Consider the following 25,390-nt stretch of genomic DNA (forward strand, 5'->3'; position numbering starts at 1 on the left):
TGGAGAGTCCATGGCATTGATCCAGCTCCCTCAGAAACAGCTAGTGTCTGACACTCCTGTTTTTATCAGGGGTCCCTGATTGGACTAGGTTAACAGCACCAAACAGCGAATTCTTATTCTATAAGGTCCACCTGGCTGACTTTGTTACAATCATTACATCCTCCCTTTCTGAGTCCAAGGAGATAAGCCAGTTCTTTTTTATAGCTCATTCTGGGTGTTTTCGCACCAGCTCAGGTTCCTCCAAAACTGCCTCTGATATGGGCAGCATGGAATGCACAGTAGCTAGTCTTTTGAGCCCAGTGTCTCAGAAGAAATTCATTCTCTTTTTCCAAGTGTTGAGGTGGTGACATCTGCCGTGTCCATCTCAGATTGGGAGGTATCTTCAAAGCTTCACAGGTTCTGGAACAGTCAGAAAGGCAGTCAAGGAACTGGGCATGATTTCCTCGTGCAGTGTTTGAGAGTTTGCAGCTTTCATAAACCACATGTGCTTAGAGTCATTGAGCTGTACTGCATGGAAAACAGACCCTTTGGTCCAACTCATGCATGCCGACCAGATATCCCAAATTAATCTAGACCCACTTGGCAGTATTTGGCACATATCAATTTGAACCCTTCCTATTCATATATTCATCCAGATGTCTCTTTAGTGTTGTAATTGTACCACACTCCACCACTTCCTCTGGCTCATTTCATACACACACCACCACCCTCTGCATGAAACTGTTGCCCCTTTGGTCCTTTTTAAATCGTTCACCTCTCACCTTAGACCTAGGCCCTCTCGTTTTGGACTCCCCTACCCTGGAGAAGAGACGATGATTATTCATCCTATCCATGCCCCTCATGCTTTTATAAATTTCTATAAGGTCACCCCTCAGTCTCCAGGGTGAAATAGCCTCAGCATATTCAGCCTCTCCCTATAGCTCAAACCCTCCAACCCTGGCAACATCCTTGTAAATCTTTTTTGAACCCTTCCAAGTTTCACAACATCCTTCCTATAGCAGGGGGGCCAGAATTGAATGCAGTATTCCAGAAGTGTCCTAACCAATGTCCTTTACAGCCGTCTCATGAACTCCCAACTCTTACGTTCAATGCACTGACCAATAAAGGCAAGCATATTAAATGCTTTCTTCACTATCTTGAGTACCTGGGTCTCCACTTTCAAGGAAGTCCCAGGTCTCTTTGTTCAGCAACACTGCCCAGAACCTTACCATTTGCAACTTGGCCTCCCGACGGTTTCCAATTTATAATTATACACACTTATAATTAGAAACCACTGCTCAAATTCGGCCTGAAGTGATGGATGACACTGCTTTGTCCTCTTTAAGTAGACCTAGCAGAGTTCTGTGGTCCATTATTATTACAAATTTATGTCCATAAAGATATTGATGTCCTTTCCGGGGTGTACACTCTCCTGAATACTGGTCTATGATTTAGAGTCATAGAGTCATAGAGATGTACAGCGTGGAAACAGACCATTTGGTTCAACTTGTCCATGCCAACCAGATATCCTAAACTAATTAAGTCCCATTTGACAGCACTTGGTCTATATCTCTCTAAACTCTTCCAGTTCGTATACCCATCCAGATGCCTCTCTTAAGTGTTGTAATTGTACCAGCCTGCACCACTTCCTCTGGCAGCTCATTCCATACATGCACCCTCTGCATGGAAAAGTTGTCCTTCGGTCCCTTTTAAACCTGTCCCCTCTCACCCTAAACCTATGCCCTCTAGCTCTTGCCTCCCTCACCTCAGGGAGGAGCCCTTGTCTATTTACCCTATTCATGTCTCTCAAGATTTTATAAAACGCTATAAGGTCATCCCTTAGCCTCCAGTGCCCTCTCTTAATCAATTTATGTCTAATGGGAATCTTTTGCTGTCTGTATACTGGCAGCAATACAATGGCTTGCTGTCACGGATCCAAAAGAAAGTTTTAACCGTTTGGCCGAGGTTTGGTTTTTTGCTGTGGGAGTCCCTCTGTTCAGGCTATGTCCTGAATGAGGCTATGCAATTACCTTCACTCAAGTGGTGTTCCCCAAGCGCAGTCGAATTGGTGAGGATGTCCTCTTCAATCGCAGTACCCTGCCACTCTTATGCATCACTTGTTGCATTTCCAATGATAAAGCCAGTTGTAGTGCCAGTTTGAAGTCCACTTGGGCTTCAGCTAGAAGTTGCTTTTGCACGGTTTCATCATTAATCTCACATAACTGCATCTAATTAAGGGTTAAACCAAAGTAACACGCCTCTGCCAGTCATCTTAACCTAATCAAAAATCCTGATATGGATTCCCCTGGTACTCGAATTGCTGAGTAAAACCGATATTGTCTCAGAATTTGAGGTGGTTTGGAGTTGTCATATTCCTTAACTAAATCCATCAACTCTTAAAAGATTTTAGTATCTGGTGCTTCAGGGAAAGTTAGGCTCCAAATAACCAAAAATATTTATGGATCCATAAGCTGTCAAGAGAATTAGTTGTTCCTTTTCATCTGCCCCAATGTCATTTGCCTGGAAAAAATAACACATTCTTTCCACATACTGGTGTGATGATGTAGTCGCTTTAAATGGTTACTTTGTCCTGGTTTTTGTTTGGAGAGAGATTGTAAGGCACAGGTGTCAAACCAGCAATTTGAATTTGACTTAAGTGAGCAACTTTTTCAGCCTTTCAATTCTTTTTAGCGTTAGAACAATAGAAGCAGCCTGAAAGGATATGGCCAGCTCTCAAGGATTCAGATTTCTGTGTTTTGGTTTTTTCAGTACCATCAGAAGCTATTTAGGGTTTCAAAAGAGAAGCTTTAGTGAACTTCTCTTTGCTTCTACACTCCGTGAATCTTCTCTTGATGTCCCTTCCTTCTAGATTGGAGAACTGCATGTAAGAATATGTGTCTGAATTTGCCTTTTTGACAAGGAATGTGTTTATGGGATGTTACTATATTGGAACCGTTAATTAGTAATGTATTGTACTTATTATTCGGTTAAGTTTTCCAAAGGTTAAGTTGTTTTAAATTCCTCTTTCGTTTGTTTGTATTTTAACTAGTGTTTAAATAAATTGCATTTTGCTTAACAGCGAGTGGTTTGACCAGTCATATCACATTGGGAACATGGCACTTCATATCTACCTTTAAAATAAGAATAAGTTTAGGGATAGGCTACTTTCTTAAAATATTGTGGGGAGGTCTAGTCTGGTCCATAACACTGGGCCCAGTCTTCAATGACAGGATTGAATGAGCAAGCTTTCTAAATCACATCATGATGCCAGAAATGCTTCTCCCAACTCAAAGAGGAGCATTGTGAGTAAATTTCTTTCGGAGTGTGCTTTTCTCTCATCACCACTAAGATAACTCCACAGAGACCAGTATCCTGTCCCCAAGTCACTCTTTATTTATACATGTAGAGAGTCCTTGACACCAATCGCAGCTCCCTCAGAGCTAGCTCTCAGAGTGAACAGAACCTCTGACACTCCTGTTTTATCTGTCATCCAGGGGTCCCTGATTGGGGCTGTTAATCTGGTCCAATCAGGGAACGTATATTCTAAGCAAGGTCCACCTGGCCGACCACTTTACAATCACCACTGTGCAAGCTGCCTTCTTGAACAGCTGCAGTGTTTGGGAATGACAGAAAACTGCACTTATGTCAGAAAGGAAATTCCAAGATTTTGAACCAATGACAGTGAAGAAACAGTGATATAGCTTCAAAGTCGAATGGTGTATAACTTGCAAGGGAACATGCAAATGATGATGCTCCTTTGTTCTTGTAGGAGTTAGAAGTTGTGGGTTTGGAAGGTCCTTGGTGAGTTATAGTGTTGCATCTTGTAACTAGCACAGACTGTTGCCACTGCCAGTGGTGAAGGAAATGAAAGTTGAAAATGATGAACGTGGTACCAATCATTTGGGCTGCTTCGATGTCAGTGTAAACCTACTTGGGTATTGTTGGAGCTACAACCATCCAGACAAGTGGAGAGTACACTATCATGCTCCCGATTTGTGTATTGTGGATGGTGGACAGGCTTTAGGAAACTGGTTAGTTATTTGCTGCAAAGGTCAGAGTATTCAACCTGCCTATGTAGCCACAGTTTGTTTACATGGTTGGTTGAGTTGAGTTTGAAGATGAATGGTAAATTCCAGGGTGTCAATAGTCAAAGGCTGAGCAATTGTAATGAATGTCAAGGGGATATGGTTGATACTCCTTTGTTGCAGATGGCCATTGCCTGGCACTCGTGTTCTGTGAATGTTACTTGCCATGTATTGGCCTAAGCCTGGGAGCTTTGGTATATATAGAGATTCATAATGGCAAATTAACATACTGATACAATTTTTCTCATGTTTTTATTGTCTTTATTATACTGTTACTCTTTCTATTGCCCTGTCTTTTACTAATATGTATAGTTTTAAAATTTGTTTATTCAGTGCTTCAGTTTTCTTTACCCAAACAAAATCTTACTGCAATAATGTGCTGAGATCTCCTTACAATTAAAAGCAAGGAAGGAAATTACATATTTGTATATAAAACAAAAGGTAAATCTCACTGTACATCATGATTATATGTTTAAAGAGATTCTTATCTAGAAATTTTACTAGAAATTAGTAAATGTAATCTTATACATTTTCAGAACAACAGAGCAAAGGAATTTAGAAATCTTTCTGAAGGAGATCTGCAATGGCATCAGTGGATGGTAAATTTACCCCTTGTGTGATCTGTAATCCCATTAATGACAATCGATTATTGAAGTGCTCCAATGTTTTTTTGAATTCAAAATGCTCTCCTACTTATCTAATGTGGAGCATTCACTCAATATCCTAGCAAAGGTGAACTCAAACCCTAGCAGTAGAACCTTTCATACATTCCAAATCAACACTGAAATACATTACCTGACGGCTCAACAAGAAAATGCATATTATAGTATATATAAACTAGCATCATCCTAGGTCTGAGTGAAATTCTTCTATCTCAGCCACGGTTGCAATTGTTTGCAGGGCTCAGAGGATGAACTAGTATGACAGGGTACTAACTAATTGTTATCAGTAGTTCCTATCAGAATAGGTTCACATCTGTGCAGAGGAGAAGTACAAAGTCAAACTCGCTGTGATATTGCTTATTAATCAGGTATTCTCTGCTTTGGTTTACATATTCACGATTTTTGAATTAGATATCAGATGAAAGCTGAGAGTGTGGAAATACACTGAAGCACAAATCAATGCCTTTGAGGGAAAGGTAAACGATTGGAAGGAAGCAAATTAATGTGAATGCTCACGGTTAATGGTGATTTTAGAAAGTCACATCCAGAAACTTATGATCATGTAAGTAGTAAATGTTTGATTATTATGAGCTTGAGTTCCTGTTGTATGATGTGAAACAGATAATTAAATTGGTTGATACCATCTAATCTATTCCCTTTGTATTGCATTATGAAGTGATGAAATATTCACTTACTGCTTGGCTGAAGACAACATCTCTCCTCTGATGCAATGCCAGGGCCTGAGATATATTGGAACCACAATCTTGAAGAAGAACAAATACCATGGCCTTCTTTGCTCTGTCAATCACTTCCTTGACACAGTCCTTTAAAGTAACTACCAGAGGATACAGCCCTTCATACCAGTCATCTTACAAAATAAATTCAGCACAGTGTGTTAGCAAACCATACATTAAAAATGCTGCTTTGTTCTTATATAAATAAAAGCAAAACAACTGTAAAGAGGCAGAAAAAACAATAAACACTGGCTTATTTCAAGATACCCATGCTCCCCAGTTCTTTGTCTCACTTTTGAATTCTACCTCCAACTGAATTGCAAAAAGAAAACCTCATGAGAAACATTTTAAAGAATTATCAACTGACTTAATTTCCAGTGGAAAGTAAAAGTTTCAGCATGAATGCTATTTTCCAAAATAAATACAGGTCAGGATGCAGCCTGTACTATATACTAACACATGTTAAATGGTTCAGATCATGGTCTAAATGAAAATTAACTCATATGCTTTATAAAACCATGGAACTGCAGGAGTTTACAGCACAGATTGAGACACATTACTCTACTGTTATTTGCCCAGTCTTGCTGAGAGGATTTAAAAACTAATTCCATGGTTCAGTACTTTACCCACAATATTTGGTTTCAGATACTGAAAAAGCTTTCCCTTAAAAGTCTTTGTCTCAGTTGCTGCCAACAACTTAGAATGAAAGTTTTATTTACAAGAAACTTAAAATTTAGACTGATGATCGCTCTCCAATAGTCAAACAGACATTCCTTATTTTGCATTAAAGCCCCACATGATTTCTTTTGAAGACCTAGGATGTATGTCATCAGAACCCAGTGTCATATGTACTTAGAGTTAACAATAAGAATGAAAATGTAATTATTTAAAAATAAGCTCGAACTGTCCTTTTAAGCTTGTTTAGATTTGATCTCTTCATTAGTCAATGGAATTTTATTATCTGATGTACACCACTTTCATTTTATGAAATGTATAATCTGGTTCTAAATTCATCTCATATTTTAAAAAATACTATTACTGTGCCATCAGCCTGTTTGCTAACTTATCTGTCCAGGCAAGTCTCCCTCTCCTTGATTATGCCTCTGTGATGTACTTTGGAAATGATTACCTATGTCAAAGGCATTACACACTTAAGAGTTACTATCCTGCATGCTTCCAGTTTTAGATTACGATCTTTGATTCACTATCTTCACTGTCTCCTTGTACTCTCTGGTTGAACCTAACTATGTAATGGCTGCCAGTATTTAATTGGTTCCAGAAGTCACTCCAACCTCCCAAGATTGGTTCCAGAAGTCACTCCAACCTCCCAAGATTAAGGGAATCTTCCTGATTGCACTCATCCTGCAGCTTTTCCTTATCATACCTCCCTTAATATAGCTAATGTATGATATATCAATTCTTTATTACCACACTCCAGAATCCCTAATTTCTTAGAATATTCACAAAATATTTAGCTTTCTGCTAATTTATAGAGATTGGGCATTTAAAATGGATGATCACAGATGAGTTGCTTCTTAATTAATTATCTTGACTGAAGTAGACAATGACACATCATAATTTGCACGTATTATAACAAAATAACAACATTTCAATCATCAGTTCAAGAAAGAAAATATAATTTCCCTGCAAAGGAATTGTGATGCACAATTAACCAACATAGGAAGCGCAACAACGTGGCACTGCCCAATAATCTGTATAATTGTTAGATACCGTCAATATGCTGTTGAGAACTCTATGCTCAAACATGGGACCCCTGTTGAGCAAGACCAACCCAACTCAAAATTAATCTGGAAGGTTAAGTGAATTTTGGTTATGCATCTTGTTAGGAAGAATGGAGGCACAGAATATATTTTACACTGAGAAAAGATTCCAGAAATCTCAAGCACAAAGAGGCTTAGGAGTTCTCGTTCAGGACTCTCAAAGTTAACATGCAGGTTCAGCTGGCAGTTAGGAAAGCAAATGCAATGCTCGCATTCCTTTTGAGAGGACTAGAATACAAGCAAAGATGTACTCCTGAGGCTGTATATGGTTTGGTCATGAGGCATTTGGGATATTGAGAGGTGTTTCGGGCCCCTTATCTAAGGAAAGATGTGCTGGCTTTGGAGGGTGTCCAGAGGAGATTTATAAGAATGAATCTGGGGATGAAGTGCTTGCCATATGAGGAATGATTGAGGAGTCTAGGTCTGTATCCAATGAAGTTTAGAAGGATAAAGGAGGGGTCTCAATGAAACTTACAGAATTTTGAGTGGTCTGGATAGAGTGGAGGTGGAAATGTTTCCACTAGGAGAGACGAGGACCCAAGGGCATGGTCTCAGAGTGGAGGTGATGATGCTTTGGAACAAAGATAGGAGTTCAGCCTGAAGATGGTTTATCCGTGGAACTCATTGCCACAGAAGGCTGTGAAGGCCAAGTCATCGAGTGTATTTAAGACAGAGATAGATAGGTTCCTGTTTAGTAAGGGGATGAAAGGTTACAGGAAGAAGGCACAAGAACGAATTTAAGAAATGTATTAACAATAATCAAATGGTGGAATAGACTCAATGTTCCAAGTGGTCTAATTCTGCTCCTTTATCTTATGGTTGAAGCAGGTGCTGGAACTGTTTGTGGAAGATTGAGCAAAAGGAAGGATGAACAAGTTTCTCGAGACTTCACTGGTTGCCTTGTTAGCAGAGGTGGAAAGGAAGGACATATTGTATCCATAGATTATCAGGAGGCTCTCAAGACAAACATTTCCAAAACCATGCTACATATTAAGTGCTGAGAAACCTGGATGCAGTGCTTTCATTAGTTCACGTTAGTACCTAAGCCTCACAGCGCCAGGGACCTGGATTTCATTCCTGCCTCGGGCGACTGTCTTTGTGTAGTTTGCACATTCTCCCCGTGCCTGCATGGGTTTCCTCAGGGTGCTCCGGTTTCCTCGCACAGTCTAAAAACGTGCAGGTCAGGTGAATTGGCCATGCTAAATTGTCCATAGTTTTAGGTGCATTAGTCGGAGGGAAATGGGTCTGGGTGGGTTCCTCTTCGGAGGGTCGGTGTGGACTTGTTGGGCCGAAGGGCCTGTTCCCATACTGTAAGGAATCTAATCTAAAATCAGTGAAAGCATCTTCAATGATCACAACCCACCAATTGCAACAGTAGGTCCAAATTCTTCTAAATGTACCAGACTTCTTTCACTCACCTTCAACAATCACAATTCATCCCTCGTGTTCTAGCTTCACCTCAGCTTCACCCATTTAGCATTGCTGCAAAACCCACATACATATTTCACAGCTTGGATACACTAACAGCTATTCAACCATGGTTGATACATCGTGCAAAAACATTACACCATAATCACTAAAGGTCTGTGATTGTCCTGTGACAGGAGAAGATGGTGCATCACTGGAGGTGGGGACCAGGCATAGTTACAAATCTTTCCCTGATGGAGGAGACAGTGCTCATACTATTTAGATTAGCCATCAGTGAGGCTGTGACTTGTAAAAGTAACAGCATCTCTGTACCTAGACCACCTCCTTACATCTTACTTCCATTTCATCTCAGAATCTCTTCTGATTTATAAGCTGCACATGGTATCAGCATCTACATCTTACTTTGACTTGCAATTACCCTTACAACAACTCTACTGTGCACCTTTTCCATTTGAGATACCAAGAATTTTAGCTGGTCCAGACAGTGGTAAAAGAACAAGAGATGGAGGACAACACGTGTAGATGCAACCATGATGCAACCAATGGTTGATGTTTCAGTTTCCATTGTAAGACATGCAGAAGTCAAATTCTGGATACTGCCATGGAAGTTCCGATTTCTCTAATCTAAAGGATCTTGCTACCATACAATCAGACTGCTGCCACTATGATTTCTGATTCCAGTGCTGAAACTGGCTTGAAGATTTTCACAGCACTCCAGTTATCTTTTCTACATTATATTATTAAAATTGCCATGGCATCATCACAGAAGAATGGCAATGTCTCTGTGGAACTGAATCTCCTGTCCTCCCATTTGCCCTCATTTATCCTCCCATCACAGCCACATTACTCTTGCTGTTGAATGTCAGCTAACCCACACTTCTGGCACCATGCCATGATGATGTAGTCCAAAATTAGGCTTTCTGCACAAACTGTGGGAGATCATTCTGAATTGCTATCTGTATTTTCCGCAGTGAAAGACAGTAATTTTTCAACAGCCATGCTCCAAGGGTGGTAGTGGGAGAACACTAGTTCAGACAAAGGCAAACAGAAGACATACATTAAGGTTGATTTGTTGATGCTTCTGTGATTATGGCATGAGTTAACTTGTACATTTTGTTTGGAAATATTATTTTGTAGTGCATTTTATTCTTGCATGTGGCAAAGTGATTATTGCCATGGTCATTATTAGGAGGACAATAGCTGCAGCCATACTGATGTATAAGAAATTGGGATTGTGTTTTCTCTTACTGCGACTAGATCAAAGGAATAGCATTCACTATTTTGAAGCCATAACACCATTTAAAATGCTGAGAAATTAAAGCCAAACTTTGCAATCTAAATGTTTCATTAAAACAAACACTGCGGTCTTCCATCCCTGCTCTTACCAGCCCACAGTTGTCTACCCAATTAAGTGGAAAAGGAAACATTAATTACAAATGTCAAGGCACACATGTCAAATGTCAGTATAAAAGTAAATTGAACACAGTATATGTAAAATGCACAGAAGTTTAATTGCCTGTTCATTGTAATATGGTTTGCTTGATTTGAAACCTACCAGAAGCTGAAGAGGTGATTTGATTAACTGCTGAAGGCTCAACCTTACATTGTTGTTCTATGTCAACTTGTTCAAGCAGTCGGTCCACCATTGCAATAATACAGTTCAAGCTTTTCCCCACATTCACCCACACTCTATCCTAGAAGAAAAAAAAAATCAAGTTATATCCAAAACAAAAACAGATTTACTGTACTATCACTGTTCATGCTGTATACATGTCAGGAAATTTAATAATTTATTAGTTACAATAAACATTGCCTTAATGGAGAGATTTACAATTTATCAGTGCTGAAAGAAGTTTATAAGGGGACTGTAAGATGGATGGCTAGTCAGAAGACTCTGGGCTTCAATATAAATCTACATGATAGGTTCAAGGTTTCAAAGAAAAAAGAACATTACAGGAACAGGCCCTTGCGTTCTCCATGCCTGCGCTGACACATTTTGCCCCTCCATACTAAAACTGTCTTCACTTACAGAGTCCATATCCCTCCATTCCCTTTGTATTCATGTATTCATCCAAGTGTTTCTTGAATGCTGCTATTGTGTCTGCTTCCACCACCTCCTCTGCCAATGTGTTCCAGGCAGTCACCACCCTTTGTATGAAAAATTTGCCACGCAAAATCTCTTTCAAACATCCCCCCTGCACCTTGAACCTGTGTCCCCTCATAATTGACCCCTCCATCCCTCATACTTTCCATGCCATTCATAATTTTACAAACGTTTACCACTCAACCTCTTGCATTCCAGTGAAAACAAACCCAGTCTATACAACCTTGCTTCATGGCTAAAATCCCCCACACCAGGCAACATCATGGTAAACCTTTTCTGTACCCTCTCCAAAGCATCCACATCCTTCTGGTAGCGTGGTGCCCAGAACTGTCCACAATATTCCAAGTGTGACCTAACTGAAGTTCTATAAAGCTGCAGCATAACTTATCTTTCCTTATATTCAATGCCACCTTCAATGTAGGCAAGCCTTTTTTACAACCTTATCTACCTGTGCTGCCACTTTCAGTGTTCTGTGGAACTGGACACTCAGATCCCTCTGCATATCAAAACTCCTAAGGGTTCTGCATTCACTGCTAATTTCTAACTGTACTTGACCTTCTAAAGTTTGTTTGGGTTAAACTCTATCTGCCATTTTTCTGACTATGCCTCCAACTAACCTCCATCCTGCTGTATCCTCTGACATCCTCCTCACATCGGCAACTCCACCAATCTTTGTATCTAATCAGATCAGCTACATTTTCCTCCAAATTATTTAAGCAGATCATGAACAGCAGAGGTCACAGCTTTGATCCCTGTGGAACACCACTAGTCACAACCCTCCATTCCGAAAAGCTTCTTTCCACTGCCAGCCTCTGCCTCCTACAAGTAAGCCAGTTCTGTATCCATTTTGCCAGCTCACGCTGGATATCATGAGATGTCATCCTTTGTATCAGTCTCCCATGAGGGATTTTGTCAAAGGCTTTACTTAAGTCCATGTAGACAACATCAACTGCTTTTCATTCATCAATTATCATCATCACCTCCTCAAAGAATTTGGTCAAGTTAGTGAGTTATGAACTCCCTCGTACAAAACCATGCTGTCTATCAGTAATAAGTCCATTTGCTTCAAAATGTGTATAGATCTTGTCCCTGAGAATTTTTTTCAATAATTTCCCTATGTCCCAGTCTCATTCCCCTGTTAATTGTAAAGTTCTAAACGAAATGAATCTCGAATTAACATCATTGACAATTCAAAGTTGTCCTTGGTTTGTCATACGTTCACAATTTGACTCAGAGGAGCAACAAGATGACATAAAAAATGGAAATGTCACATTAATGTAATAAGAATTTATGTACTGTACTCAAGGTTATGACACATTGTTCAAATACAGTACAGCCAGTTTGACTTTGTATCTTAGCAGTTGTGTGAAAGGACTGGTACTCTATGAAAATGAATATGTATGAATTATTCAATATTTGCTTTGAAAACACAAAAGTTACTAACATTTAACTAAGAAATAGTCAATAAAATGTTTCAGGTATGCAGAGAAATACTTTTGATTTAGGCAGGTTGATGTTTGTGTCAGGGCCAGGGCCCCACAGCTCCCAGTGCTTCTCCTAGCCCAGGACCCCAACGTTTGTTCTCAGCATAGTGTCCACTGCCGAATGGCCTGAGTACACCAGGCCTAATCTCAACACAAACACAGCAAGCCCAAACCCCACCACGACCAAACACATCAGGCCTATTAAAGTCCTGGGCCTGTTGATGAGGCCCTCGTGTACTCCAAATTACTAGGTTCTGGTTCTTAGAAGGTAGGTATACATTGGCCATCAATTGATATTACTATAAACAGTGAGAGGTGGAAAAGATGTCTCCCTTTATGAGATACTGGCACAAAAATTTGGACTACTGATGGGAAAAATAGACAAAATAGATATTTGTCATTTTGTGTTCCTCTTGCAGTGTTGAAGTCCTTGTGGAGGTGCAGTCCCTAAACAATCAGTAAATTCACAATTTTCACCTCATTGCATGGCCTTTAAAAAGTTAACACTGTCAATTAAGATAGAACAACTTTTAACAAAGTAGCAACTCCATAAATGTTACTAGAATAGACCCTCAGCCTTAAAAAGCTAATTTTGTATTGGGGAGGTCAACCTTTCCATTATGATAAAAGTTTCATACATAAACATTTTTCAAAATTTGTTCATATTGATGTTTCACTTTGGCTTCTTCCAAATTCAATTATAATTATTTATTTCCCTGTCTGAAAACTTAAAATAAAAATGAAGGATAAAATGTTAACTTCCTGGGATGCCAGCTGAGAGAATACTTCAATATTCAGCATCTTTGCTGCACGACTGGAAATGCCTCTCGACCTAGAACCAAGTTTATCTTCTGTTCAAGAAGGGCAAGTCTGTAGCACAGGCATCACTAGATCTTTGTGCACAGTTTTTTTTAAGGATAGTAGTGAGTACCATTGCTTAGCCATTGTCCACAAAAGCAACATGATTTGAACTGAAGTGTGATTACATAGTATCACTTGATACTATAGTAATATCAGATGCAATCTGATTACATGATATTTATCACACACTATCAGGATGTAAGTATATGTATGGTTAATACATCAGCTGGTAGAATGCAAAATTCCTCTAAATATTACTTGCCCAGTCTTCCTCGTCATATTCAGCATGGTGAGGAATTGAATCTTTGCTGGACCTGCGTTCACTGTTTTCACACTGTTGTTCACTGCCATCTGGATTATGGGTGGGATTGGGTTGTCTTTTGTTGATGTAGCTTGGACGAGCCTTATGTAAAGCTAACAGGGCACTTCTCAGCAACTGGTCTTCGAAAGCATGTACAAACTGTTCAGTCTGTGGAAATATATATTAACAATGTTTAGTAACAGGTTTGAATTTTGTGATGAATGTATCTGTCATTCTTTAAAACAGGACGATAAAGCTTTTTTCCCCTTAGTAACCAGATGATAGCTCAATTCTTGATCCATTTGTCTTTTAATTTGGCTAAGTTGATGGCACAAATTACAGAGAAAATAATATTGTTTGTGATGAATTACACACTTGTCACTCAAGTTTCTTTTCTCTGTTTATTCTCCTTTCAAAATTAGGCAATATACATGTGTGAGGAGAAAGTGAGGATTGCAATATACATGTGTGAGCATAACAAAAACATTAGCAAGTTATACAATATCAGGAGGTAAACAGCAGAATTGGATTCTGTTTTTAGCTACAGATGCATTCAGAAGGATTTGCTGATTAGGAATTACAGCTGAACTGATTTACGCTTCAGTAGTAGAGGTATAATCGATTAAATCAGTTGGGGTCCTCCTTCTGACTGAATTCAACGAACTAAGTAGAGAATTTCAAATTTCAGGTCTGTGTCATTCAGCTATTCCCAAAATCAACCATCTGCCATTAGGAAGACTAATTTTGATGTTTTAATGAAAAGCTTATCTGCATACATTCATTGGAAAAACATGAAAACGAGAGAAAAAAAATTGGCTTTCAACAATATCTTTCATATTCTCCGGATGTTCCAAAGCATTTTGCAACCAACTACTTCTGAACTGTAGCCGTTGCTGTTTTGTAGGCAAACACAGGCAGTTTTCAAACAAGCAACCATAAGCAGCAATTAGGACCATTAACAAAATAGTCTATTTTTGGTTATCTTGATTGAGAAATGAATGATAGCCAAGATACTGGGAGACTTCCTTCCTTACTGCTGTGGAATTTTTCTACATTCATCTGACAAATCATATCCTAGAAAAAGCTGACGATCTAATAACCATTTGAATAACAACATCAGGATATAGATTCTGATAACTGGCCCTTAATATCAGTTCACTCTGGAGGCAGAAAGTTACTAATTCTGTCTGTAAAATGGGGATAAATTATGGTAAAAACTGCAACTACCACAGTTTTTCAAAAGCACTTAAATTGCACACTTTAGATTTGTCATTACCTTTCAATACTATTTTTATAACAGCATAGAGGGAACTGATGCCAACATTATAAATGTTAATAAGAGAGCACTGTCAACAGAAATCATGATCCTTCCTCATTAGCAGCATCAATGAAATTTAATCATTTGGAAGATATTAAGGTTGTTTCTGTTTGGCTTGAGCTATTGTACCAAACAATGGAAAATTCCAGAGTTGGTAATAATGTTCAATCTATCAATAAACATTGACAATACTTTAGTTCAGTGCACTGGAAGCAAGAAAATTAAAATTACACCAATGAATTTTAAAAATGGAGCTTCCAGAACTCACAATCTAAGACTGCAGCAGAATTGACAATTTTTGACAAGAAGATTGCTAGGAAGGCAGTGCTGAGTTCGAGGGATTTGACTGAGACAAGGTGGGGGGAGGGGAAATGAGGAAACTGGAGAAATCTGAGTTCATCCCTTGTGGTTGGAGGGTTCCTAGGCGGAAGATGAGGCACTCTTCCTCCAACCATCGTGTTGCTGTGGTCTGGTGATGGAGAAGTCCAAGGACCTGCATGTCCTTGGTGGAGTGGGAGGGGGAGTTGAAGTGTTGAGCCACGGGGTGGTTGGGTTGGTTGGTCCGGGTGTCCCAGAGGTGTTCTCTGAAATGTTCTGCAAGTAGGCGGCCTGTCTCCCCAATATAGAGGAGGCCACATCGGGTGCAGTGGATGCAATAAATGATGTGTGTGGAGGTGCAGGTGATTTGTGACGGATTTGGAAGTATGCCTTGGGGCCTTGGAGGGAGGTAACGGGGGAGGTGTGGGCGCAAGTTTTGCATTTCTTGCGGTTGCAGGGGAAGGTGCCGGGAGTGAAGGTTGGGTTGGTGGGGGGTGTGGACCTGACGAGGGAGTCACAGAGGGAGTGGTCTGTTCGGAACGCTGATAGGGGAAGGGAGGGAAATATATCCCTGGTGGTGGGGTCCGTTTGGAGGTGGCGGAAATGACGGCGGATGATACGCTGTATATGGAGGTTGGTGGGGTGGTAGGTGAGGACAGTGGGGTTCTGTCCTGGTGGCGGTTGGATGGGCGGGGCTCAAGGGCGGAGGAGCGGGAAGTGGAGGAGATGCAGTGGAGGGCATCGTCGACCACGTCTGAGGGGAAATTGCGGTCTTTGAAGACGGAGGCCATCTGGGTTGTACGGTATTGGAACTGGTCCTCCTGGGAGCAGATGCGGTGGAGACGAAGGAATTGGGAATATGGGATGGCGTTTTTACAGGGGGCAGGGTGGGAGGAGGTGTAGTCTAGGTAGCTGTGGGAGTCGGTCGGTTTATAGTAAATGTCCGTGTTGATTTGGTCGCCCGAGATAGAAATTGAAAGATCTAGGAAGGGGAGGGAGGAGTCTGAGACGGTCCAGGTGAATTTGAGGTCAGGGTGGAAGGTGTTGGTAAAGTGGATGAACTGTTCAACCTCCTCGTGGGAGCACGAGGCAGTGCCGATACAGTCATCGATGTAGCGGAGGAAAAGGGGGTGTGGGGCCAGTGTAGCTGCGGAAGATGGACTGTTCCACATATCCTACGAAGAGGCAGGCATAGCTGGGGCCCATGCGGGTGCCCATGGCTACTCCTTTGGTTTGGAGGAAGTGGGAGGATTGGAAAGAGAAGTTGTTCAGGGTGAGGACCAGTTCAGTCAGTCAAAGGAGGGTGTCAGTGGAAGGGTACTGGTTGGTACGGCGGGAAAGGAAGAAGTGGAGGGCTTTGAGTCCTTCGTGATGAGGAATGGAGGTGTACAGGGACTGGATGTCCATGGTGAAGATAAGGCGTTGGGGACCGGGGAAGTGAAAATCATGGAGGAGGTGGAGGGCGTGGGTGGTGTCCCGAACATAGGTGGGGAGTTCTTGGACTAAGGGGGACAGGACCGTGTCGAGGTTGCAAGAGATGAGTTTGGTGGGGCAGGAGCAGGCTAAGACAATGGGTCGGCCGGGGCAGTCAGGTTTGTGGATTTTGGGCAGGAGGTAGAAACGGGCGATGCGGAGTTGTGGGACTGAGGTTGGAGGCGGTGGATGGGAGATCCCCTGAGGTGATGAGGTTATGGATGGTCTGGGAGATGATGGTTTGGTGGTGGGAGGTGGGGTCATGGTCAAGGGGGCAGTAGGAGGAGGTGTCCGCGAGCTGGCGTTTAGCCTCAGCGGTGTAAAGGTCGGTGCGCCAAACTACTACCGCGCCTCCGTTGTCTGTCGGTTTGATAGTGAGGTTGGGGTTGGAACGGAGGGAGTGGAGGGCTGCACGTTCCGAGGGTAAGGGATTGGAGTGGGTGAGAGGGGTGGAGAAGTTGAGGCGGTTAATGTCGTGGCGGCAGTTGGCTATGAAGAGATCGAGGGCGGGTAAGAGGCCAGCACGGGGTGTCCAGGTGGATGGGGTGTGTTGGAGGCGGGCGAAGGGGTCGTCAGAGGGTGGGCGAGAATCTTGGTTGAAGAAGTAGGCACGGAGGCGAAGGCGGCAGAAGAATTGTTCGATGTCACGCCACGTGTTGAACTTGTTAATCCGAGAGCGTAGGGGAATGAAGGTGAGGCCTCTGCTGAGGACTGATCTTTCATCCTCAGGGAGGGGTAGTTCTGGAGGGATGGTGATAACACGGCAGGGCTGGGAGCTAGGACCTGGTGTGGGGCTGGAGCTGGGAATGGGGGCGGGGTTGGAAATAAAACAAAGTTTTAACCACATACTTGCACATACTTAAAAACCATTTTGTTGTTAATCAACCAGAAAGCTTGCTGCCAGCCCTACCAATGCAGTGCTAATTTATCACAATGTGTCTATTACAAGTAAATAATATGTTAACACAAAACAATAAAAATTACAATTGAAAAAAAATGGGATTTTGTTTTTTTTCAATACTAAGTAATATCTGATCACTCAGGAAAAGATTGCTAATTTGTGCTACACCTTGTCAGATGTGTCCCTCTATATTTCTGTAATCTGGCATGAGAGTACCAAACCCCACTGGATGACCAAGTTAAGTTTGATTCTAAATGCATTTAAGTTGATCCTCATGCTCTTATCAGAAGAAGATTAGGCTTCGTCAGTTTAAAAATGAAGCTAAGGTGGAGAAAGATAGAGAACATTGATTTCTGGTAAGCATTATTTGCGTCATTAATTATAAAAGAGAAATGAACACTCAGAAAGGAATTGGAAACAATTGGAAAGAGTTGTCCTAGAGTACTGAAAAGTCTTCACTTCAAAAATCATACATCGCACCATCAATTTTCTTGATCTGGACTGAACTTATCAGATGTAACTATCAAGGAGAAACACCTCAAGAATAGACAGCTCCCTTAGGTAAACTGATGATGTTCCGATCTATAATGAGGCACATATGGATTTGTTGCTACTCATTTTAACATTTTAACTTCTTGAGAACAATAATGAAGTTTCACAGATGCCTGGTTAAAGCTCCTACTGAAGTTGAAGTGCAAAGAATTAAAATTGTTCAATTTCAGTTTCTGCCATTTCATACTTTCTACACACTAGATGGTGGAAGTGACTAGCTTCAGCCCTGCAGTCTTTCACCAATAAGTAACTTAGGGCTGAACTTCACCATGTTTTGGCAAAGTGTCATTTTCATCACGTCATTTTCTCATGTTATCATTCCAAACTTGCCTCATTAACTTTCCAACTTGACCCTATGATACTTCTTGTCCAATGCGAGTGTGATTCTCTAAATCACCACAACTAGAAGTACATAGCACTGCAAGAATATTCTAGGATCCCTGGCTCTGACTCGAACTTTAAAATGCCATTGTGCACCCAAATAGATGCCATCAGTCTTGAGCTGACCTGAATGGTTTGCAATATTTGTCAAGGGGAAGTTTGTGCCCCGCATTGTGTGCAGGAACCTGGAGGGATGTCTTTTTTGCACTAGATCATCAGAGGAGGTCACAATACGAGACCCTACCAGCCTTGTTCGGGGTTGCTATCACATCAATATAGTCTCAGCCAGCTGAAGGAATGCCGAGTAGTGTAAGAAGGTCAATGATCATCATCTTGCTACCACCTTCTCTCCAATACCTCACATTCAGTTTTATATGCAAAATCTTCCCTCTTTCACTGTTACCCACGCAAGTCCCACTGTCCACTGACTCTGCATGGCTTCTGTGCTGTCTACTTATTCACTTGAGATACCTCACACTTTTCCCCCACCTGTACCAGTTATAACAGCTGTGCTTTCATCACACTCAATCCTTCCCTTTCTATCACTCTCAAAGAAATCAGCCCACAATGAGAGAGAAAGAGCCAAGGTAGGTGATTGGGTGCCAGACATTCAACACTTTACTCCATACAAGATGATGATCCTGACCGTGACTGTCCTAAATGGCCAACTGTCTGTACCAAAGGCCTTGGAGTGATATCAGAGGTTTCCTTTGCTGTGACCCCCGGCTGAAGGGTGTCACGTTTGACTTGACTGAGGATTATTTCCCTTAGATGCTGAGACATTGCCATTTGCTTAAATTACATGCAGTGTGTTTGCCCTGTAATCAGATGTGTGATGTAAGAATGACATACATGATGCCTTGCTGCAACATGTCCACTCTCTTGACTGATGATACTGGTAAATGTGACAAGCTTCCTGGCTTTCTGTCTGTACAAAAAAGGCATGTCAAGTCAGAAGTACAGTGGACCCATTTGCCTTGGCTAAGTGAGTAAAAGGCTTAAAGATAAACCAGTCAACAGCCTTGAGATGCAATCTGGTCCAATCCATGAGCTATGTGTCTGTCTGTGCATGCAATGTGTCCTTACAGAAGCATTCCAATGCGAGTTGCTGGTATGCTCCAAGATGCAGCATTGTAGTGCAGAAGCATACTGTAAGCAGATTGGAGATGTGGCATGATGGTGCTGAGACATTGGGCTGCGTCAAATGTTAGCATTTGTAAATGTGGGCTGCATGCAGTTGCTGCTCATGCCCTGAAATGTTGGTGCCTGTTGTTTGAAGTGTGTCTAAAGATTCTGGTGGTTCTGAGGTGCAAGTGGTGATCAGGAGTGGACAGGCACTGACTTTCATATCAGTACATCTTGTTATCTAGCTTCTATCCAATGGGTAGTTCAATAGAGATTGCATATTAATAAACTGATATTAGGTAGTGATGAGTGACAACCTCTATTTCTAGTCTCTCGCCACTCACTAATGGGAATCTCATCCAATGTCTGGAACTTAACTGGAAAGTGCGACTCATTGTTCCCAGTATAAAGAAACGTCTTGCTTGACTTTTCACAGGATTTTCCTAGATTTCTCTCTAGTTCTGTCTGGGAAGATTCTGCCCCTTATAAAGATGATGTTGAGGGTGTGGAAAGCACAATGATAGCTAAGGACCAAAGCTGACACCATGGGGGCATTTTTATCAGTGACTCATTGCTCATTTGAAATCTTGTGAACAGCATTCAAACTGAGGCCAAAATGCAATTTTCAATGAATCAATGGGTACACATCATGTCTATTATAAGGTAAAGATTCTGAAAAAGGTTAAGGTTTGGGGTACATTGGCTCTACTCATTTTTTGGGTGGAGTCAAAGATTTCTACTCTACCCCTACTAGTGAGTAAATATATCTGTACCAGCTCTCTTTGGTCCTAGTAATTCTGACCAAATGTAGCTGCTGTCACATAATAAACCTTAATGCCATCTAAGAACAGTGCCTCTTCGATAGATATTCTTTTGTGGATATCCTCGAGCACTAATCATTAGATAGGATTAAGAAGATCGGCAACAAACTACCTCATACAACCCTTACCTGGTAACACACACTGAACGAAGTGGAAAACACCATAAAAGCCAGTAGGAGTCATTAGGAGAATATTACCAGGTTTTGCTAGTGACACCCACCATGAAGAGAATAAATCCAGAAGGAAAGAAAATAAAATCAAGCAATTGAGTTTACTGCTTTAAGTGCATTACAGCTTTAAGACGCAGAAAAACAATCAGCAGCACAAGGGCAAGAACTGGCAGAGGCAGACAGCAGAAGCAAAATGGTACTCAAAATTCACTTAATTCAGAGGCTGGTAAAGAAACACTGGGACAACAATATGGGACAGGAAAAGAGAGAAAAGCCAGCCATGCATAGAAAACTCAGAGGCCTTAATGAAAGAGGCTCTGGATAGAGAAAACTAAGACTCTAGAAAGTGATCACGAAGGGAAGAGGTTAATAACATGATGCAAAATGGAACAAAGACCAGAAAGGAAAGGCAAAGGAGCATGAAACAGTGTTCTCACCTCTCAGAACAAACATCGCCATCACGGATATTAGGCTTCATGAGATATAGCAGCATGAGGTCGTGAATGGTCCAGAAAAGAAATTTGAACAAGGGCGATGGAATTGGAAAGGCATTTATATAAGAAGAAAACAATTAAATTTGAACAAATGGAGTGAAACAGTCTGGCAGAAGAAAAAAAGTCAGAAAAAACATTGAAAATCTAAAAGGACTGGGATTCAATAAAGAAGCAGTGATTTTGGCAGGAAGGTGTATAAAGGCTACCGACAAAGAACCTTTTAAAACATATTTGTGCAGAAGAACCTGATTTCAGCTATGACAAGTGGGAGAACATCCACTTTAATCAGAAAGCAAAGGGAAAACTCCACCTAAGCTGCAGAAAGCAGGAAAACAAAAATAAGTAGAAGGCAGCACTTATTTTGATCATTAATAATGTGGGAACACCAGAAGAAAGGTGGGAAAGCCCAATACGTATTGCAGAGATTTATTATTACAAGGACACAAATTTAGAAACTTTGAAAGCAGTGGACTTCCACAGAACAGCTGATATTAAAGTTAAAAGATTTATTGAAGAATTCAATACAGTATTACAGAGTTAAAACAATAGAGCATCATTGCTGCAATTTAGAGTCTAGCAAGCTCTACAGTCGTTTAACTGTGTGCAGTTTTATCTCTTCGAGTTGTTGATTAGGTAGGACATCTTCAGTTACCTCTCACGTCCTACCTAATCAACAACTCGAAGAGATAATTTGCATTAGCTCCATGGGAGCCCAAAATTGTGGACATGATAAAGAAGAACAAAACGTCTAGCTTAATCAGACATATTATTCCAAAAATCAGACTATCTATTCCAATTAGAAAGCAACTGTTCCAGAAACATTAAATACAGAAATAAAGAAATATTTTTCAACAGAGTAGCTGTCTGGTTAAAGGTTCTCCAGATTGGTTATTTTATCAAATATTTCTACAAAGAATGAGATCTTTCACAAAGGATTTCCAGCAAATAATAGAACCAACAACAGAGAGATGATCCACAGATCAAAATCGCAATCAACCCTCAAGTAAGAGACCTTCCTTCTATCTTCATACTTGTGAATGTTTTCTGAGCAAGTGTAACACATCAAGACCACCTGCACTCATAAGGTGAGGGACATGAAGGGAGTTATTGTAGTGCCAAATGCAATACAATACATATTTACATATTAATCCATTATGGGTTAACTATAAGGAAAATACTTGGAGGACGATGTTATGAAGTAATAGTTCTGCAAGGGTTAATGTACAATTCGCCATTGTCTCACCAGACCATAGGGTTGCTCTCTTGTTAGAGAGAGATGACTGGTAATGGCTTAACCGGAGGGTCACCAACACTTCAGGCGAGGGGAGAGGTTGAGAAGGAGAGTCCAGAGTAACCTCAGCTGGTGCAGGAATTGAACCCATGCTGCTGGCATCAGTCTGCAATACAAACCATCCAGCCAATTAAGCTAACGTTTATTGGACTGTTGAGAAAAGGAGCTTTATTTAAAACAGTGTAAGTTATCAATTAATTCCTAAAATCAAAAGAAAACATTCAATTTTCATATCGGGCTGTCACTATATGGTTCAAATATAGAGGGTGCATGGGTATGGAAGTGACATATCTTGGCATGGGGGCACGACAGGTGAACGGAGAAGCACAGCATTTGGGTTGTTTTGGTGCATATCTTGGTGTATTGGACATAAGAGATGATAGTGGATAAGAGAGGGAATAAAGTGTGTGAGAGGTCAATGGAGGGTCTTTTAATTGGGTTATGTCCCATAGCACTAAGTCCCACAACATGATGGGTCCTTTAAAACTGTCTCCCTTAGCATCGAGCACCCTCTGTGGTTGCCTCTGACATTTTTCCAGAAACTTCCTGTCAGTCACAAAGATCGCATTCTTGCAGGTACCTTCGCCAGAAGCAGGCAGGCTGAGCTGAGAACTTTTGTGATTCTTGCTCCTATCTCGAGCAAGAAAGTCTGGCTCATGATAGCTGATGTCAACTATGTTTACTCCCATTCACATGTGACCAACTTCAATAAGCAGTTCCCAGCCTATCCCAGACCAACTGCACACGATTACTTCCACACAGTCAAAGGCAACGCAGCAATAAACAATGACCTACTTAGCAAGTACAACTTAACCACTGAATGGTAAACTCACTAATCTCAAATTAAACTTTTAATCAATGTATAAAATTGACAATAAAATCTGGAATGAATATTAGACAATGTAACTCAAATCATTAAGGTCACATCAAGCAAATCGATCACAGCAACCAAGTTAATAAAGAAGTCTCTCTCTCTCCATTTTCTGGATTAGTGGTGCTGGAAAAGCACAGCAGTTCAGGTAGCATCCGAGGAACAGTAAAATCGACGTTTCGGGCAAAAGCCCTTCATCAGGAATACAGGCAGAGTGCCTCAAGGGTGAAGAGGTAAATGAGAGGAGGGTGGGGGTGGGGAAAAAATAGTATAGAGTAAAATAGGTGAGTGGGGGACGGGATGAAGGTGATAGGTCAGGGTGGAGGGTGGAGTGGATAGGTGGAAAAGAAGATAGGCAGGTAGGACAAGTCATGGAGACAGTGTTGAGCTGGAAGTTTGGAATTGGGGTGAGGTGGGGGAAGGGGAAATGAGGAAACTGTTGAAGTCCACATTGATGCCTTGGGGTTGAAGTGTTCCGAAGTGGAAGATGAGGCGTTCTTCTTCCTCCAGGCATCGGGTGGTGAGGGAGCGGCGGTGAAGGAGGCCCCACTCACCTATTGTAGTCTATGCTACTTTCTCCTCACCCCCACCCTCCTCTCATTTATCTCTCCACTCTTCAGGCTCTCTGCCTGTACTCCTGATGAAAGGCTTTTGCCTGAAGCGTCGATTTTACTGCTCCTCAGATGCTACCTGAACTGCTGTGCTTTTCCAGCACCACTAATCCAGAATCTGGTTTCCAGCATCTGCAGTCATTGTTCTTACCTCTCTCTCTTAATTATCTAAGTTTTCATGAACTTGCACAAAATTTGAAATCAAGCCCAAATTGTGACAAGTTACAGTCCAAGTGTTACTTCACCAGCAGAGATATTCAGGTTTATAGAACTTAGATCCTGTGTTTCATTAAATATAATGCCAACTACTCTAATTACCCTGCTAGTGATTTTAAAACCCGTTGACTTCAGAACATCTCATTAAACTATATTTACATAAACATCACAATATTCATTCAACACAACCTGACAGGTCAGGGGACCAGTTTTTTATGTTCATTATTACTGTGAAACTTGTCCAGTTTCAACTAAAATAAAGAACACAAAATGAGTTACTAGTTATAGTATGGGAATTGGACACCAAGCCTGATTTAATTAGGAGTTTTTGTAAATTGATTTTTAGTTTTTGTTTTTGTAGAATTTTAAAGTCTTCAACTTTTGTTAATACTAATACTTACTATTACTTTTATGATAGTTTGCAATGAGAGTGACTATAAAATCACACTTAAATCCATTCTATTTTGATTGATTAGAGGTTAATAATGTTTACTTTACAAAAATGTTATTGATTACTCTTTTAGAATGTTGTCTTTTTTGATGGTGGGGTAGAAGATCTTTTAATTCTTCAAATGCAGTAACTTAATTAAGGTATCATTACTATCACTGTAACTTTACTAGCTAATGTGGAACATTTATGACTTAGGCTGAAAATCGACAATTGAATCCAGTCAATGGAGGTATTCAGATCATTGGACTTTTTAGTAGATTATATGACGAAATAAGTTGAAAATATAATCAGTAAATGAGAGAGTTTTGCAAAAAACAACAGGCGAACTATCTTTCTTTGCAGTACTAGTCTCCCAGGCAGAATTTGAGACAAACATCCCAAATTCAATCTGCAGTTATTTTACGAAAGCATCATATTGGTAAAGAGAGGATTCCAAGTTCGGGTCAAAGGATATTAGACACATTACATAACAATGCATAACATTATTCGTTAATAAGGAGCCTAATACCTTAGAAAGGACCCCAACTGGAAGATGATCAGCAATAAGTGAAGTCGTTGCCAGGCCTGCTCCACTTATATTTGTTTAATTTACAAACAGCGTAACCAGTTTAAATATACTGCTGGAAATCCCAGTTAATGTTTGGGAGGAACAAGGATTAGAGGAACAGGATTTCTTCTTTTGAATCATTTTCACTATTACAGGCTGCTGCCAACTCCCACCAGTCCCTTTTCTAATCTTCTCTGACACCATTTGGACTTATTTCTGAGTCACTGCCAGCCATGTTTAAGGCCCAAACTGGAGCAGAATATACAGAGGAACCTCAATTATCCGAACGAGATGGGTGGGCAATATTTATTTTTGGATAACTGATTGGTCGGATAACTGATTCAATGCCTCTCCTTTGGGGCTGGGAGTTTTCTGAAGTTTTCTTTTTCCTCTCTCCATCTGCCTTGCTCCCTCTCTCTGTCTCAGGGTTT

The 25,390-nt window shown here is 40.9% G+C and overlaps 1 protein-coding gene across 6 annotated transcripts in view; it reads right to left on the minus strand.

Annotated features, from left to right (window-relative positions):
* Window positions 1-25,390, minus strand: part of inpp4b (inositol polyphosphate-4-phosphatase type II B) — a 940,291-nt gene that overhangs the window by 101,314 nt on the left and 813,587 nt on the right. For all 6 annotated transcript variants that reach the window (XM_072584130.1, XM_072584129.1, XM_072584133.1 and 3 more), the window contains 3 exons: window positions 13,381-13,587; window positions 10,225-10,363; window positions 5,422-5,594 (listed from right to left, as the gene is read on the minus strand). In XM_072584130.1, coding sequence (XP_072440231.1) covers window positions 5,422-5,594; window positions 10,225-10,363; window positions 13,381-13,587 — 519 coding nt within the window. The remainder of the gene's footprint in view (window positions 1-5,421; window positions 5,595-10,224; window positions 10,364-13,380; window positions 13,588-25,390) is intronic.

Source organism: Chiloscyllium punctatum, chromosome 14 (genome assembly GCF_047496795.1).
Source record: "Chiloscyllium punctatum isolate Juve2018m chromosome 14, sChiPun1.3, whole genome shotgun sequence".
Lineage (NCBI taxonomy): Eukaryota > Metazoa > Chordata > Chondrichthyes > Orectolobiformes > Hemiscylliidae > Chiloscyllium > Chiloscyllium punctatum.